Here is a 19,144-nt window from a genome sequence, read left to right as displayed (position 1 = left end):
TAAAATAAAAGCAAACAAACCCCAACTTCTCCTCTCCCAGACAAAACCTAGCAAAAAACTGGAGACACTATTAAGTTTGTGGTCGTCACAGGAAAGCACACGTGTCTTTGGTGAGATCGAGCCGCCAGCTAGCATCAACAAACAATGCTTGACCTTTCAGTAACATCAAGGGAAGAGCTCTATTAATACATGGCATTTCCTCTGTAGTAAGATTACATCCTGCCTTTGCAGGAAGAGAAATTCAGACCAACTTATTTTTCTTCTTTAACTTACAATTCTATCCTGGCAAGAAGAAATATAAATAAGACTATGGAGCTTGGTATCATGTTCAGCTTTATGTATATAGGTATTTATATAGGTGTGTGTATATATATACCCCTATATATAGAGGTATATAAATACCTATAGGTATTTAGGTGTATAGGTATTATATATAACATAATTAGGTTATTTTCCTCATGGAAATCAGGTTAGTGATTGAGCCAGGGGACTTGTCTTCAGTGTCAAACCATGTGTCTCCACTGCTTGCACTTCAGCCAGTTGTGGCTAATTCCTACTGAGTTGGAAATGGTTATCAAGTCCTGTATGTGCACCTGAGTCACACAGAAGCAAAGAGAAGTTGCTCATTAAAACTTGTGCTTTTTGGAGGGAGAAAGGATGCCTAATTTTTATTCTCATACCACAGGTAACATTCATTACGCTTTTTTTTTTGGTGGGGGGATATGATTTTGAGTGTGGCAAAGCTTGTAATTTGGATACATACTGCAAGCATACGGTATTGCTATGAACTATTGTAGTTTATTTTTTAAAAAAAGTTTTACTGTCAAATATGCTTTAAAAATAAACCATCTGCTTTAAACCAGAGTTTTTTTGATCCTTCCCTGTAAACAGCCAGTCACCACTTTGAGACAGGAAACTCCGGAACGGAAGGAGAGGTGTGAAATATCTGGGAGTCATTAAGCAGTGTAGCAGAAACTTAGTTACCAGTTGCCAGGAAGAGTAAACCCTGCCTACAGGAGTCTTTTTTTTCCTTTCCTTGGTTCGGCTGGGTCTCAGGGATTTCCTGCCCTGTGGATCTGCATCTCCCAGGCCAGTAGCAGCAGCACAGTGGGATACTCCCAGGGTGCCATCTCCCACTACCACCTCTTCTGCTGCAGCAGGATTCCTGCAGGTCCCAGCGCTGCCTGGCAAGGGAAGCTTCCCCTGACCTTCCTCTCTTTTTATCCCCGTAGGAAATCTGCAACACTGCTCCATCCCCAGCTCACCTGCCCCCAACCCCTGGAGCATCGAGAAATTAATTTTAGCTGTAGCTTTACATGAAGCCATACTTGAGAGCTAGAAGCAAATAACGTGAAAATTCACTACTTAGAATGCCAGAAAAACTGTGGTTTTTTGTCACAAAGACCCCTAGAAAGCACAATTAAAAAGAGTTTTGTGAGGGTAGTAACCACCCTGAAGAAATTACATCAGGATTTGAAGGTGAAAGCCAGGAAGCTGTGTCACATCTGGTGGCACCAGCAAGGGAGGAGTGGTCCAGCTGCCTTACCCTCTGCTGCTAATACCCCACGTGCCCAGGAGGTCAAGGGATGTGAAGGACGCACTGCACTGTCTGTGCCGGCATGAGACAGCAAGGTGGGCAGCACTGTGCTGGTGAAAGAGTGCTTTTGGTGTTTTCTGCTGTTGTGCCTTTTTTTCCTCTTCCCCCCCCCCCCCAAGTGTGTAGTTTTTCACTGACTGGAAGAAACTGGTTGGACATGAAATAAGTAGATAAGTGTGCAAGGCCGTACTTCAGAAAATGTGCATTACTGATAAAAGCTTGTACAGTAGGTTGGCTCTAGCATACAGGACAGCAAGGATTCCTTTTTCATTCTAGGTTTGTTTTGTGCTCAGGACTTACTTTGATGGGTTGTGAGGCAGCTCTTTTGGATGTATTACATTTGTAATCGGAACGGCAGAATGTCCTTAGTGATTTATGACTTGGCTATAAATATTAAGCTGGGGTTCAATTTCAGGCTGCAGAAGGATGACAGGTTGTTAAAGAAGTTTAGTAAAATAGACTTACAGAGAGTCTTTTGCTGGCATATGGAATGCAAGTCTGAACAAGGATCACGATTTGCTCACAGTCAGGTGCATGACCAATGTTCAGAGAAGTTCACAGGGTCTGAAAGCTTTTGCAATTGGTCTTGAAGCTGAGCAGCATCTCATCTTAATCTAACATATATATCTAATGCTAGCCTTCTTTCACAACTGTTAGAAGTTTAGACTATTATTTTATCTGGAATCAGGGGATTGGTTGTTAAAAACATTAGACACCGTAACCACGTATGAGATTGTGTAACACTTCCCTTCTCACTCTTCCAACATTGCCAAACTTCAGCTACTTGGTCAGAAATATTCTGTATCAAAATACTTCCTGAATCTGTACTTATTTATATTTCTGCCAAAACTTTGAAGATGGTTTTGAAAAACAAAATAGGAAAGAAGCTACTTGGCGGGGGGGGTGGGGGGGGTGGGGGTGGTAATTAGGGCAAAAACCTCTACAAAAGCCATAAGGAAAGCAACTGAAATTTAACACAAAATTGAATCTCAACCAAAGAGAGAACCGGGACGATGATGAGAATAACTGCTGAGTGTATTCCTTTTGAAATTAATGCTGATGCTATTGGGTTAAATCTAGGCAGATGGAAAGTAAACTTCAGATTCGGAGAACCACTCCCAGAACAAAGATCATGGTAAGACAAAGCATCACCTAAAACAACGTTTGGTTGACAAAAGCCTTAACAACTCTAGACTTGGACAAAAGGCCTGAGTACGAACGGTCCTACAATACTACTGCCCTTGCTAAACAAAAAACTTGTGAGACTTTAACTCCAGGTGTTTAAAACCCAGCAATCTTTTCAGGAATTGCAGAGCACAGCATAATTAAAATGGCTCAGCACTGCTGTCTGTTAGCAGAAACTGAAAATTCCTAACACAGGCCTGAAGAGGGCTTGTGAGCCCTACCAGGCCTCTTAAACTACATCAGTTGGTCTAACACAGCACAGGCAGGAAAGTCCTCTGTATGTTAATAGTAAGATATTTAAAAACAAGGCCCCTGTGTCATCAGTAGCTACGTACAGAAAGACACAGCTACAGCTGGTAGAAGTCACTCCACACTTGACAATGTAAGTTCTTAAGTGCAGGACAGCCAGCGGATCAGGCCCAGCCAGCATGGCTTCATTAAAGGCAGGTCCTGCCTGACCAGCCTGATCTCCTTCAATGACAGGGTGACCCACCCAGTGGATGAGGGGAAGACTGTGGATGTTGTCTGCCTGGACCTCAGCAAAGCCTTTGACACTGTCTCCCACGGCATCTTCTGGGAGAAGCTGGCGGCTCATGGCTTATACAGCTGTACTCTTCGCTGGGTAAAAAACTGGCTGGATGGCTGATCCTAGAGAGTTGTGCTGAACAGAGCTAAGTCCAGTTGGTGGCTGGTCACAAGCAGTGTTTCCCAGGGCTCAGTATTGGGGCCAGTCTTGTTTAATATCTTTATCAATGATCTGGATGAGGGGATCGAGTGCACCCTCAGTAAGTTTGCAGATGACACCAAATTGGGCAGGAGTGTTGATCTGCTTGAGGGTAGGAAGGCTCTGCAGAGGGACCTGGACAGGCTGGATTGATGGGCCGAGGCCAATTGTATGAGGTTCAACAAGGCCAAGTGCCGGGTCCTGCACTTGGGTCACAACAACCCCATGCAACACTACAGGCTTGGGGAGGAGTGGCTGGAGAGCTGCCTGGAGGAAAAGGACCTGGGGGTGCTGGTCAACAGCCACCTGAACATGAGCCAGCACCGTGCCCAGGTGGCCAAGAAGGCCAACGGCATCCTGGCTTGTATCAGGAATAGTGTGGCCAGCAGGAGCAGGGAGGTGATGGTGCCCCTGCACTCGGCACTGGTGAGGCCGCACCTCGAGCGCTGTGTGCAGTTTTGGGCCCCTCACTACAAGAAGGGCATCGAGGTGCTGGAGCGTGTCCAGAGAAGGGCTACGAAGCTGGTGAAGGGTCTGGAGAGCCGGTCTTGTGAGGAGAGGCTGAGGGAATTGGGGTTGTTTAGCCTGGAGAAGAGCAGGCTGACGGGAGACCTTATCGCTCTCTACAACTGCCTGAGAGGAGGTTGTAGCGAGATGGGCGTTGGTCTCTTCTCCCAAGTAACAAGCGACAGGACGAGAGGAAACGGCCTCAAGCTGCATCAGGGGAGGCTTAGATTTGATATTAGGAAAAATGTCTTCACTGCAAGAGTGGTCAGGCATTGGAAGAGGCTGCCCAGAGAGGTGGTGGAGTCACCATCCCTGGAGATATTTAAAAGACATGTAGACGTGGCACTTCAGGGCATGGTTTAGGAGACATGGTGGTGTTGGGTTGATGGTTGGACTTGATGATCCTAGAGGCCTTTTCCAACCTTAATGATTCTGTGATTCTTCACCTACTAACTCAGAAACTTGCCCACCAGAATTGCAACTGGATCTGTTCGCTTTGTTACTCTTACACTTCCCTTGCTTGCATGTGTCTGAAATTACAAGACAAACTAAACCCCCAGGATATTCCAATTAAACGTAAGAAAACTTTTTTCCTGTTAGGGTGATACAGGTTCATAATGGTTCCATACCCTTGGGTATGTATCCACCAACCTCAGCCATGCTGTGATTTTGTGACTCCCTGTTTCACAGTCTATGGAAGATTTATGGAATAATTTAAAAACAAGACTTTAGAAGGCCTTTGCTGTAAGAATACATATTGTCTCAAAAAGCACCTGCAAAATGGCCATCTCAGAATTCTTGTAATTATTCGATGCTTTAAAAATTATACATCTCAGGTCCTGGCAGAGCCATATGCTGTCACATACTTCTAGCTTTTGCAACATTAGCCATAAAGGAAGCTACCCAGCAAACCCACACAGCGTGTCTACATCACACGGCCTTCATTGGTCTTCTACATCTAATTAAAATTTAATAATTAGCTTCCATGGGGCCTGACAACAGACACAGGCCTTGAAATCTGTCTGTTAGCATGTGACTGAACACACACGCATAGAAGTGCGTTTTCAAATAAAGCAGTAAGTTCTCTCTTTGAATTTGAAATAGTGTCTTCCAATGTATTTTTAGGTGAAAAGATGTGAAAAGCAAGTGAATGAAAACCAAATGTACACAAATTTTCGGAAACCTTGCCCTATACACACAGAATAAATCATGTCATGCTAAAATTACGTACCTAAAATTTTACCATTGGAACAGACACACACAAACTTAGTTGTTACCCAAAGAAAATCCTTTAGAAATCAGTCTATAGCCATGCATGTAAGATGCTTATTACGAGTTGCTTTGATTTATTTGAAGAAGCACAAGAAAGCATATGCAGCAAGCTCAGCAAATACTAAAAAGATCCCCAAACCAAATGCTACGACAAATTAAGTTAATATCTCATGTCAGTACGATGGCAATAGCACACGTGCCTCTGGGCACTACATGAGCAAATTAAATCTTCTAAGAACCTGGTCTGGATGGAGCCGTTCAAGCACAAGCAAGTGGTTACGTGCATGCCAGGAACGGCTTCTCTCAGGTGAGATTCAATTTTCATTAATGGTCTTGTTTGTCTCCAGAAGGCACTGAGGAGCTTTGCTGGTGTGGCCAACTATTTGCAAACAGACTGGCCGATTTCCTATCAGAGCTACTCCCAATTTGAACACACAGCAGGTATCTTGTAGGTAGATAGTGAACCACGTAGAGTGTAAAGTCTACATAAAACACTGACTTCTCTGTAGTCCATAGCATTTTGCCTAAAAACGTTCGAAGGAGACTATAATTCTCATGAAAATCAGCCAGCCAGTATTTTAACCCGTTTTGGAGTTCAAGGCTGATACAGTTGTCATGCACAGAATAGCCAGTATGTGTTTCTGTAATTCAATCAAGGACGACTTATTGGGCTGTGCCCATTTGCTTCCATGTACTGACAAAATCGAGAAATTCCACAGTTGCAGAGAAAGATTATGGAGAAATGTGATTTACAAACTATTAAAGACTTGCTCAAATTGCCAATAAAATAATAGTGTCTCAACAAAATATTCAGATACAATGTACTAAGTTTATTTTTTTTTTTAAATCCAATTTGTAGAGGTCCCTTTTTGAACAAAACAATAACAAAAAAATCAACACAATTCCGAGGGCTTATCTCATTTACCATATTCTTCCCCACCCTTCACTTATCATAACACAAAGCAGCAACTTATATTATTAGTGCTCATATAGTGCACTTATATGAATTTTTGAATTGTGTATTAAGCTTTAAATACAATGTATTTTCCATGAGCAGAGCCCAAAGAGTACACAACATTACATTTTCAAAGCATATGTTTAAAAAAAGGACAATAAATGTATATCCAAGACAGTCAAACTCAAATATTTTGACTCGGCAAATTCTATAACAAGTAACAGCGATTTTAAACTGCGTACAAAGCAGAACAGTGCCAACATGCCTCCGGTCTGTGAGATATGGTAAAATATCAAGCGTACATATAAAGGAGAGAAGCCAAAGAAAACCGCCACGAAGTCAGAGCTAACCTGAGGCACACCCAACCGCGACCGAACAAAGGCAGCCCACTTTCCCACTCCATAATGCAAAGAGCCCGACAACAACGAAAAGCACTTCTACGCTACAGAAAGTGAAACGGTAACTTCTGCCAATCTTGCCTCCGCGTTTTTAAACAACTTGTTCCAAAAATTTAAAGATGAACATCTAATTATACCAAACAAACGTACAAACTCTAAAGTCAGAGAAGCTCCAGAAGATTGCCACTTTCAACCTTGCATAGTGATAGCCGGCATCGATATTGCTACCGTAGCTTCAGCAGAAGATATGGAAAAGAAAAACCTTTACTTCCAAGTGATGCACGTACATAACATTTTCTTCACAAAATTCAGTTAAACATTGTTTTAATAAAAGGGAAAACAGCTCTAAAAAGGGAAAGGTAGTGTTCACAAGCCTAGAAATAAAAAAATACAAACCCAGAACATTCCATAATAAAAAAATGAAAATAATAAACATTCCATCTTAACAGCACCTATTTTATCACTAAATAAGCCCCATACATGCAACAAACTACAACTACTGTATAAGGCTGACAAATCAAAGGTTTGCTTTTCATATAAACAAAGTGTAAAAATAGCAATAAGTTGCAATCTTCAAATTTAATGCTATGTGAGGATTTTGTCCCCCCAGTTTCATTTGGTAGCAATTTCAATATGCGTTTGATACAAAGGTCGCTCATCTAGGAACCGTGATACAAATACATTGTGCCTAGGACAGTATTGTCGTATCTCTGTTCGACCTTGACAGAATTGGAATGCTCAACAACACTACTAAGTTCGGGGATGCTTTCGGCAGTATCCCCAAACCCATGATAGTGTCCATAGTGCAAAGTATCTCCAGGGTCTTCCACCCACGAGGGCCGGTTAGAAACACAGCTACTCGGGCTTCCGTTCAGGTGTAGAGACCCACACATATCGGTGGAATTATTCATGGCTTTTTCTGGTTCCTCGGTGCCGTTACTGGTATGAATTCGATGCCTACTGGGAGAAGTGATTCCAGGAATTACTCCGTTAGGTGTTAACGTTAAACACTCCTCACGTCTGGCATCCATCCCACTGAGCTGTTGTGCGGCGGTGAAATCCAAATGTCCATTGATGGCACATCCATTTGTCAGTGCATTCAATATGGAGCTACTGCTATTCATATCTGCATTAAGAAATACACCTGTCACCAACAATTAAGAATAAATCGAAATACATCAACATGTCTCCACTATACTCCACTTACTCAAAAAGATGTTTCCATACACAGCTTTGAAAATAAATCTACCCTTTCTTTATTTATGACAACATAGGTAGTTCAAAGCAATGAGAGCTGACCAGTGAGCTTGTAGCATGGATTCTTGTGTTGGAAATGCAGCTGTCTACCTACATTCAATGTGGAAATATGCCTACATCTATCTTTGCAGACAGTGTGGATTTCCCAGAATCCCTTTCATTTAACTGCAGGAAATAAGCGTAGCAGACAACATTCCGGGCAGTTTTGAAAGGTGGAATAAAAGGCATCTTTCCACCTTAACTGTAATGTCCTCTTGGGATGAAAGATTATGTACATACAAGAACTGAGTACCTGTGAGAGGGTGAAGGGTTGGTACAGTATACACTGAAATAGGTCCAATAAAGAAATGCTGCCTGGGGGTGCTAATATAAAATGTTTCAAAGTTCCTTTATTCAGAAAGTACTTCAATTTATCTAGCAGCTTGCTAGATAGCATACTAGGCAGGTTTGTATTTAGTGGTAAGTTTATAATACCATCTGTACAATCCACATGCAAAATGCCATACAATAGCAACAGCAGAGTGCACAGAAGACTAAAAAAGATTAGTAGGAGGAAACAAAATTCTAAAAATGTGCATGCAAAACCCACCGACAACTGTTTTAAAGCGATTTCTCCTCTGAATGTAGTAATTAGTACAATAGTTTTTATTTCCATAAACAGATTTCATCAGCATGTCTGAAACGTATGTTTTTGCAGTGGTACTCAAAGTACTGGCACAAAAACCGGGCGATATATTCTGCCTTAAAAATGCCTACCGGTAAAGGACTTCTAAAATTTACAGCTATATTGGTAACGATGAGCAAGGCAAACATAGAAACTACAGACCTAGACGGTGACATTTAAAGATTTTACATCCTGTTATTATCCTTGGATACGTGCACATATGTTTATGTATATTTGAATGCATAAACCAATGTGCAAAACAGGACTGCATTTACTGCGTATTTCCAATTCAAGCCAGTAGGTCACATTTGTAAAACACTGGCTTCCTGTGTAAGTGACACGTAATGAGTACCACTGTTTGACAAGGAAGAATCTGAAGTTTTGGTTCTCTCTTCGTCCTTCACGCGGGTATTATCTGTATTACGGATTACGATACTGATATTTCACATACAGCAATACATAATGCCAAGAAACGGGTTCGATATGTAACTCACTGGATGTACTAACTAGTTTCCTGCGTAGTCCCTGTATGAGTTAAAATAACCGCATCAGCTGAACTCACTGACCACAAATTCTTATTCAAAGTGGGAGAAAAACCCCAAACCCATCAAGACATCAAAGCTAGCATTTCAGTGATGAAAACGCACAGAAGGAATTTCATATAGTGTTTATTAACTGAAAAGTGCAAAATTTTAACTGTTTAAAAATAAATCCTTATAGGCTGGCTTTGCCAAATCAAATTTAATAAAAATGGCACTACTGTTAGTTAATATGCAAAAGTAGGTAGTGAATAGTTCCAGTGATAATTACAGAATGTTGTTATTTGTTAAAAATTAGCACCTATAGTAATAGAGCAATAGAGCACATTTATGAAAGACAATCATTTTTCCATAAATAAGAACACTTAGTAATTATCACTGGAATATATCATAGTCTACTTTTTAAGTACTGATTATATATATATGTATATATATTTATACCTAATATATTAAAATATTAATTATAATTCTCTTTGGTGAATCTGGTCTGTGGTACAAAGTATGAACATATTCATCACAGAACAAATTGAAGTAAGAAATCAATTTCTGAACAGAATAATGCACTATCATAACTCCATGCCTTTACCTACAAAGTGCATGGAAAAAGCTGACCCAAGACAGTCTTAATCAAAACTCTATACACATCCTGCGGTTACCAAAAGCGTCGTGATTAAGCAGCCCTTAAAAAACTTAGAGCAGTAATATTCACTAATATTAGTAACATTTTGACTGTTTCATGAAGATCTGTATAAAACACAACAGCTCTTTTCCAGGGTACGTTAGTTCCAATACTAGTTTAAGACCTGTCATGTCCAGTCTTTTATTTACATGAAAAAAGGATCCTGCACTTATATCGTTGTGTCTGAAGACATTCTGAACACATGGTATACGTCTGGACTATTCTTTATAGGGTTTGTTTAGCTATTCTGAATATAGCTTAGTTGTAACATATGTTATTTTCAAAGCTATATAAGCAGTAGGATCTGTTTCCCTATCAAGCCTTCTTATTAGCAATTAAATCTATTTAATGGAAATGAAATGAATAATTTAAATTCATTTAAATTATTTCTGGATTTCCTTTAACCTGAAATTATAGCAACTAAAAGCAAGGCACAACGTAACACAAGCCTCAAGTTAAAAGTGAAACAGCCATTGTCGATTTCTGTTTAATAATAAACTACTAATAAACCTTCTCCTTCACCAGTACAATATATTGCATGAAACAGCTAATTTTAGATATGTACTAAACCCCCAATATAATGGGTGTTACAGCAATACAATAGTTTTCAAGACTTTAGACAACAATGTGCAAAAATAAAGGACTAAATTTTATACTTAAAAATAAAATGCATATTGATTCTTGCAACGACAAGGAGTTTGCATTGCAGAAACAGTGTATATTTCAATTTCTTTTGGTCCAACAGAAGTAGTCTCCTGTTGTTTGGTGTCTTCAACCATTTGAATGTTGTTGTAGTTAACAGGAAACTGTCCACTCCCACCTGATACAACAGCAAACTCTCTATCAACGTGCATATTGTCAGCATCATCGTCAACTCCTCCGTTCATCATTGGTATTACGCCATCAAAGCTGTAAACTGATTCAAAAAAAGCCAGATTTAGTCACTGGTGCACACTCAAAAACTCACCCAACAGATGAGTACTTTGATTATTAAAACAAAAGCTTTTTACAATGAAAGGTAAATTTTTCACGTCTGAAAGCTTCTGACGTTTGAGATCCCAAACACAGAGTAAGTGCTAAGTACTTGCATATTCATTTTAATCCCTTGAAATGGAAAATTACCAATGTACCTATCAGAATTGGCACCTACTTATCAAATAATTATTAGTCTGGTGTACTAATAGATTGAATGAAGAGCAATTTAATTTACTCATGTTTAGAGCGTGCCCGATAAATAAAAATGTCTCAAATTGAAAGATCTTAAATGTCTACTGTTAGTCTGGACTGCTCCCCCTTTCACTACCCACCCCCTATTCATACCAGACTGCTCCAGGGATGCTTTCAAAAGCTGAACAAACATCCTTCCCCAAGAAAAGCTGGCAAGGGGTTAGACTGCTGTGAGAAATGCTTTGATAAGCAAGATGGGCTTGATTTCACTACCTCTTATACCTACCACCCAAGGCACTCTCCCAGCAGACCCTGCACTGCTCTCACACCAACATCAACACACCTTTCTGTGTGCACTGCACACACTCTTAACGTGTTGTAAAGGGCTACTTTAGTAGACTGCAAGTCAGCTCTCATTACCTTGGGCACAACAGAAATCTTTGTAAACTACTCGTTTTTGAAGAACCTTAAGCAATGGCTAATGTATTTCAGGGCTGGAGATCACACAGGGATTAAGGGAGCTGAAGGCCCTTGGATCAAACTACCCTAAACCAGGAAAGTCAAGGCATTTTTTTTAGTTGCCTAGAGGAATACAGAAATGCAGTTTCATTCTGGCCAATTCAAGGGTACACCTGGTAGTGCCTCCACCCCCACCTCTCAATGAGCACCTAAAAGCAGCCACGCTGAGGCTTGCGATACAGATAGCCAGTCACTGGTTGGGCACAGCAAGTCAGTACTCTGTGTAGCATGTACAGCACAGTGCAAAAGCCAACCAGCCAGGGGCCGTAAACCAGAGGGACCAGGATTAGGGCAGCCGTGAACACACCCGTGTGACCAGCTGGCCTGGTGTGTGTGCATCATCATTGTACTGACCCTGTGCACAACCCTCCACCAACCCGCCCAGGAAGCAGAGTGAAATTTCTGGAACTGATTTCAGAAACATAGACATGAAATCCAGCTAATGTTTCTAAGTCAAAACTATTTGGTGTACATTCTGAAAGTGGCCACCGATTTACTTTTGTTAAGTTCAGCTTCAGCCTTTGGAACTCATTTTTGTATTACATTTGGAGAGAGTAACTAGTTTGTATCACAGTATATTGTGTCTGTGTTACTTCATTTCGAGTTCTTTTTTTAAAGCTATGCACCTGATAGCAGATACATGCATGTGCACATAAATAAAATTACCTGCAAGTAACCCGCCCCCCACTGCCCAGTTCAGCTATTCCAGGACAAAGGGTGAAGCACAGCTTAAGTATTTCTCTTCTTCCAACTCTACTGCTTACAGGTTCTTGTAAGAGGCATATACTGTGCCTGGTCACGTTTTTTTCAAAGCCGTGATTGTTCTAATTTGGGATATGGCCATCAAAACCTGACTCTTCCCTGCATGTACAGGTTGCCTCCACTCTCTCTGAACATCTGGATTCTCCTGTGTAAATAGTCTTCAAAGGACAGTGTAGTTTTGGTTAGGGCACAATTACCACAAAATACGGCTTGTTTTGTAAAAAGGCTAGCCAAGCACAAAGATGCACTGATGACTTCTCATTACTCATCGCTGTTGTTTAAAAAGTGTTTCAAGAAGTGTGATTCATTCTCACTCCGTTTTATATTGATGCAATAGATATTACTGGTGCTGATGTCTTCGAGGGCAGACTCATCAGATTAGAAACTTCAGCTTCCGCAGTTGGGACGCATCTTTTCTTTACTACAAAAACCTTCAAGCAAATGCAGCAAAACTTCTGGGTTTGTTTGCAAAGGTCTTAAAAAGTCATACTGGTAAAAATTTCAAAAGCTACCTGGTCTGACTGCTTCTCTAACATCTCTGTAATTGTTTAGGAGATCTTGTTCATTTAAACACATTGTGTATTGGTTTGCTCCATCTAATTTACCCACTGGACCAACTGTTTATGCTGAAAGGTAATGCAGATACTGCTGTTTCAGGACAACATATAGAATAAAAATAGCTAGCCCAGTGCTGCTCCCACAGACTGTGGCGAAATGCTACCTATTGACTTGATTGGAGCCATTTTCTGAAACTAAAAGAGATTGCTGGTATGAACATTCAGAAGGCATAGCTCCTCAAAACAAACAATATCAATCTTTGAGTTCAAGCAGCACCTCCCGGTAACAGAACATGAATGCACTGAAGGCACCTTTCCATACCTGTTGTGGGCATCTGTATGCTGTGTGAGTTTTCTCGTTCTATGTAGCTACTTAAGGACTTTATTCCTGAAAAGCGGTCTTGTATTTAATTGCATAGGCACTCTACTCTATCAGGAAATCATTTATGGTTTAGACCAACTATACGAAGTAACATATTCCATTTACGATCTGCTGTGGAGGGCCCTGTTAAGGCGTCTGATCCTGGTATAGTTGAAATGGTAGCTGGATAGCAAGCTCTAAAGCAAATACTATAGTGTCAATATTGATGTAATTTCTGTTGTCCATGTCATATTTAGAAACATGGTTTTGGTCTCAGTTCTCCTCGTCATCTGGAATTAAGCCCTGTTTGAGCCCGTTTTATTTGGTTCACTGGAAGTCACATCTGTCTGAACAATATAAACTTTAACTGAAGAAAGTGTCTTCAGTGAAGGCCTACAAAGTCCCCTTCCTGATGCTCGATACAGGCAAAAGAAATGAGGTTTGGGTGCAGAATGCTGCATTCTTTAAAAAGAATTTAATGGGATGGCCAACAGAAAGGAAGCAGAGGATATTCCCTATCATGTTATTCAAAGTGCTTGTTAGATGTAAAAAAGATTTCTTCATACAGCCACCAAAAAGCACCTTTGAGGTTGTACTATCACATCATTGCTGGCAGAGGAAGAAGCAGCAGTATCCTCAATGCACAAGGCTGAATGGGAATCCTTAAGGTTCTTTCTAGTCTGACATCCTCCTCTAAGATATCAGTTCCCCTTGGAACTGGATGATCCCGGAAACTTAATGTATGTTAACTTCATGTTGCAGACATAAACCCTCTTGATTTGAGAAACTTTTTTGCATTGAGTTTCTTTCATCCATCTTACCTAATTAACAGTTTTTGAATTGTGAATGAATCCTGAAACGGAAAATTACCATCAGAACACCCGGCATCTTTGTGAATTAACGCAGCATTACCTGGCTCTCCTGAAGTAGAAGAAACTGAGGAAGGGGTAGAAGCTAATTTCAGCTCCTACTCTTCCACGTATTATTCTTGGCATCACGTAACTCTAGCACTCTCTGGAAACAAATTTCTGAAGACACCAAGATGATGACAGGGAGAATCGGGATCTTGTGGCATGGAATAATTGTATTCATCTGCTTCTTGTATTAATATGTAATTCAGATATGTACGTGAGTTTGTCAATAATACTCAACATCCACTCTGAAAGGCTTTAAAATGTTTATTTTCCTTTCTCAGCAACAGTATCACCCCATTCCTTTTACCTCTGGGTTCTCACCTTCCGTTCTAGCCTTCTTTACTCCAGCAGACTCCATCTCTTCAAAGGATCTCTTTCGACTTGTCCCACCACTGAATGGATTGGGACCTGCATTCTGATGAACCCCATTTAAGGTGCCATTGCTATAGAAACGATTCAGGTGACAGTTCTGGAGGTTCAAGAGAAACTGGGCACATTCTTGGAAGCCCTGGGTATGTGCAAGGTCTGCTGCTGTCAGGCCACTGGCATTTCTCAAGCTGTACAATACAAAGAAACTGAATTACACTCATTCATCAAGCTAGCTTGCTGCTGCTGCTGCCCTTACTATCTATCTGCTGGTGATGAGAGAAAACATACACTTAGCAAATTTCCATTAAGAAATTAGTTATCAATCTTAGTTTTATAACTAACTTAACTTCTCGCACATATATCTGGCTTCTAAGCAAAATTTGGGAGACAATACACTTTTAAATAAAATCAATATACTATGTGCCTTAAAAAAACCCATCTTCCTATTTAAACTTCTCAAAATGCTTTGTTCTAAAATAGTCTGAAGTATCTGATCTTTACATAAACTTCAGACTAACTTAAGCCTTGAATTTTACCATCTTCTGCAGATTATTCTGCAATCTATTGCTTTAACTTGAGCAAAGATCAAATACTCAAAACAAACTTAACAAGACTTGGCAATTGTCCATGGCATTCTGGTTTCTAAGGCAACATCATCATCACTGTTCTTCCTAACAATAAAATATATACATAAATAGAAAAGGATAGATAGATAAAGAGGCTATACTTAGTTATGCTTTGCTTATACTTTTTTTTCCTGGTTTGTTTCTAATTTCAAAGTGTGTGACATCATAAGAGCTGGGACTTGCTTTGTTATTTGAACCAAGGCTTTTCCACGCACGAGGCAATGGCACTGGATTTTGAATATTCCAATGAATCAAGGAGATCATAAATTAAATCAGGTAGGACATGGAGAGATGCAGAGGTTTGATTTGAAAGAGTGCATGCATTTGCACAAACATACAGTATGTCTATGCTTAGAAATATAGGGTAATTTCATAAGTAAGTGCATAAAAGTGGACAAAAGAGGACTAGAAATTATAAAACTAGATCCTGAAGCAACAGATGTCAATAAATCATTCCCAAGTTTTTTCCACCTTTTCAGACAGATCTAACTAGTCAGAAAATTGAATTTTTCTTTCTTGGCTTCAGTAGTTTAGACAAGTCCGTTACTTAAAAATCCAGAAACGGACCAACTAACACAGTATGAATTCAGAAGATTGACCCGATTCTGTTGAAACTCATAAAAAATGGAAACAAACTCACTCCAGCTCATGCAGAGAAAACAAAGGACAAAGGCCAGTTTTGCTTCCTAGATCACTGCAACTTATTTGCTATAAACATGAGACTAAAAAATTCTTTGGAAACTGTTACAGAAAGACTAATGCCACAAATGGATATAGCTGGAGTACATAAAATTTGGAAGACTAAGTCAAAATACTACTGAATCAGAAAAATCATTAGACTAGGTCAGGGTAATTTCATTCTATACTACAGTTTTCTAAGTCAACATTTACTTGGACTACTAGTGAAAGTCCAAGAGAACAGCAGCCAAGAGTGGTCTAGAGAGTAAGACTTTAGAAGACTGAAAGACCTAGTTAGTCAAAAGAAATGAAACCTCAAGGTAGAGGTATTAGTTTTGGATATCTAAAAGATAGGTGCAAAGAGAAGAATCTGTTCTGCGCGTCCAGTGCAAGCAATATATGAATGGGATTAACACCAACAAAGGATAGTTGAAGTTGGGCATTAGGAGAAAGTCTCAGAGTATAAAGGTTGCTGAATCTCCAGTGGATTCTCTTCCCCACCTTGTTTTAAGAGCAAATTATGATTTCAGAAATTCTGCAAAATAGTCAATCTTTTCCCATGCTGAACTAGATGAGGTCCCTGCTAATCAACCTTCAATGCTCCTTTCGTAGTCCTCATTTACTTGTGTAGGAGCATACGGATATAACACAGTGCAACTACAATTTAAGAAATTTCAACATATCTGTTTTGGACAAAAAGAATAGCTCAGTTCTCTGGAAACCGTTTTCAATTCATGAGCCCCAAAAGGACACTAAAGTAAATCTGAACGAACAAGAGCAAATTAAAGTTACGCGAAGATAAAAAAATGACCAAAACAATATGGTGTTGACTGACCACCTAATTTAATAAAACTTCAAGAAGCAATTCTATTACTTAGCAAATGTTGTAGAACATCACCTCTGCTTTGAAAAATGGACTGTAAGACAGACTACAGTTAAGTCACTATTTCCCAAAGGGATGTCGATATGAGTTGCAAGAGGCATTTGGAGGTGTACAAAGCAAGATGTGTACACTACTACATGACCAAACTCTGGGGAAGAAAAGTTACATTTCCCAGAAACAAAATAAACAAAATTGAAGTTAGTGTTTGTCAAATTTTAAAATATAATGACCTTTGGTATTTTTAGACCTGTTCCCTTCCCCCCTGCCCTGGTTTTGGCTCGGATAGTGTTTTTCTCCTTCCTAGTAGCTGGTACAGTGCTGTGTTTTGGATTTAGTATGAGACTACTGTTGGTAACACACTGATGCTGCTTTAGTTGTTTCTAAGTAGTGCTTATACTAAGTCAAGGACTTTTCAGCTTCCCATGCTCTGCCAGCGAGGAGGTGCACAAGAAGCTGGGAGGGGACACAGCTGGGACAGCTGACCCAAACTGGCCAAAGGGATATCCCAGACCATATGGTGTCATGACCAGTATACAGACTGAGGGGAGTTGGCCAGGGGGCAGCAATCACTGCTTGGGGACTGCCTGGGTGTTGCTTGGCAGGTGGTGAGCAATTGCATCGTGCATCATTTGCTTTGCATATTCTTTTATCATTATTATCTTCTCTCCCTTGGCTGTCCTATCTTATCCAACTGTTTTATCTTAAGCAATGGGTTTTACTTCCCCCCCCCCCCCCCCAATTCTCTCCCCCATCCCACCAGCATCATGGGGAGGGTGAGTGAGAAGCTGTGTGGTGCTTAGTTGCTGACTGGAGCTAAACCATGACACGATCTCTTCCTGAATGGCTTACTCTTAACAGGCAAACAAATATGTACTTGTTCTACAACAGTATTTTGGAAGCACTGCACAGGACTCAAGCACATTGGATAGAACGTTCTTGCTTCTCAGAGTTTAAAAATGTCTCTCAAAAATCTGAGTCTGAATTTAGCCTATCAATTTCAAGAGAACTTCCTGCGTTCAGAAGTTAGTAATGAAAAAAAGAGGGGAAAAAACTTAAATAAAAGGACATTACAGGATCCATATGACTCCAGAAACTGGCTGGCCAACAGCTATGGAAGAGAACACAGCTGTTAAGTTCTCTGTGTTCCTTCTCAGTGGGAACACTAATTTTCTTTAGCTGATTCTTCTAGCCTTCTCTAGGAGGAAAATCTGTCAGTGGGAACACAACAGGCAGCAAGAGCTAGCCATGCTATACTAGCTCATCATAACAAAATACAAGTAATCCAAGAAAAAATGGCTAAGTCAATTAGCCACATGCCCGAAGTAGGAAAGCAAATGCTCTTAACACGTATCAGAGTTTTAACAGAGTGGAATAGTTTTATGGATTTCCAAAACATGTAGAAATACTGCCATTACTCTGAGGATTCTAAGTGCGTAACAGAAGAATAGTGTCTTATACAGTCCTTCTAAAAACCCTAGAGTACTTGAATTAAAAAGCTAGGACATCTACTAGACCATTCCTTAAAAGCACCAATCTGACTTGAGTGGTACTACACTGTTACAGGAGTAGTTACAAGGGACTGGGAATACATCTTTTACTAGACAGATCTGCCATGTATGGTCTACCTCAAGAGCAGCTACCTCAGTTTAGTCTATGAGCTAAGAATATAAAAGCCATTACTGTAAACAGACTCCATTATAGGAATGAAAACAGAAATGGTTCACTGCTCCAACTGTACATAAGACTAGGAAGAGTTCGATCTCATGTGTAATCCCTATGCCAGTCCCTGATTATGAACTGCAATTACATGTAAACTGACCATTAAGTGAAAAGGAGTAGTTACTGAAGATTTGTTTGGCTATTAAGTAGACTATATATGACATTGAATGCATGGATGAAAAAAAAAAATCAACCAGCAGGAAACGCAAAGAGGTAATCACTATATTTAAGTAAATTTCCAACTACTTCAGTTATTAGTCCCTTGAAAGGTATTTATCTTCATTTCTCATAGCTGCCTACACAAAGAAGGAGGATTTGACTAGGAAGAAAGATATAACTGAAACAAGACCTGGGCTGTGAAAGAAAAGTAGTGGAAAAAAAATATAAACCACTGGACAACATGGACAGAAATAGCTCAGAATTTCATGTCTCTTTTCTACCCATCTTCCATCTTCTTGTAAATTAAAAATCCTTTCAGTACTAGCTTTGATCTGTTACCCTAAACACCTTGAAATAGCAGAAGCTGCAAAGCTCAGAACAGTGTGTTTGATATTAAATCTTCAGGCAAGCTGCCCTTTTGTTACCGCTAATCATACAGCAAATATGACAGCTCTATTTCTGTAACCGTTACTCAGAATTTAAAAATGAGTAAGGAAATTTCCTGAAGGTTTTGCAGGTGTGGATTGGGTTGGGTTTTGGGCTTTTTTTTTCTTCCTTCATCTGAGGTTTTGGTGTCATGTATCATGCCCCCCCCCCCCCCAAGATGCCAAACTTGAGTACAATCCTATGTTTCTATTCAGGGTTGTTCTTTT

General features: G+C 40.0%; 1 protein-coding gene across 1 annotated transcript in view; it reads right to left on the bottom strand.

Annotated features, from left to right (window-relative positions):
- Nucleotides 1-6,094: 6,094 nt before the first annotated feature.
- ANKRD10 (ankyrin repeat domain 10) overlaps nucleotides 6,095-19,144 on the bottom strand; it is a 38,805-nt gene continuing 25,755 nt past the window's right edge. The window contains exons 4-6 of the mRNA XM_064440253.1: nucleotides 14,379-14,614; nucleotides 10,598-10,693; nucleotides 6,095-7,764 (exon numbers count right to left, since the gene is read on the bottom strand). Of these exons, the coding sequence (XP_064296323.1) occupies nucleotides 7,298-7,764; nucleotides 10,598-10,693; nucleotides 14,379-14,614 (799 nt within the window). The 3' untranslated portion in view covers nucleotides 6,095-7,297. The remainder of the gene's footprint in view (nucleotides 7,765-10,597; nucleotides 10,694-14,378; nucleotides 14,615-19,144) is intronic.

This window comes from Phalacrocorax carbo, chromosome 1 (genome assembly GCF_963921805.1).
Source record: "Phalacrocorax carbo chromosome 1, bPhaCar2.1, whole genome shotgun sequence".
Taxonomy (NCBI): Eukaryota; Metazoa; Chordata; class Aves; order Suliformes; family Phalacrocoracidae; genus Phalacrocorax; species Phalacrocorax carbo.
The sequence above is the reverse complement of the archived record's forward strand: the minus strand, read 5'-3'. Positions and strand labels throughout refer to the sequence as shown.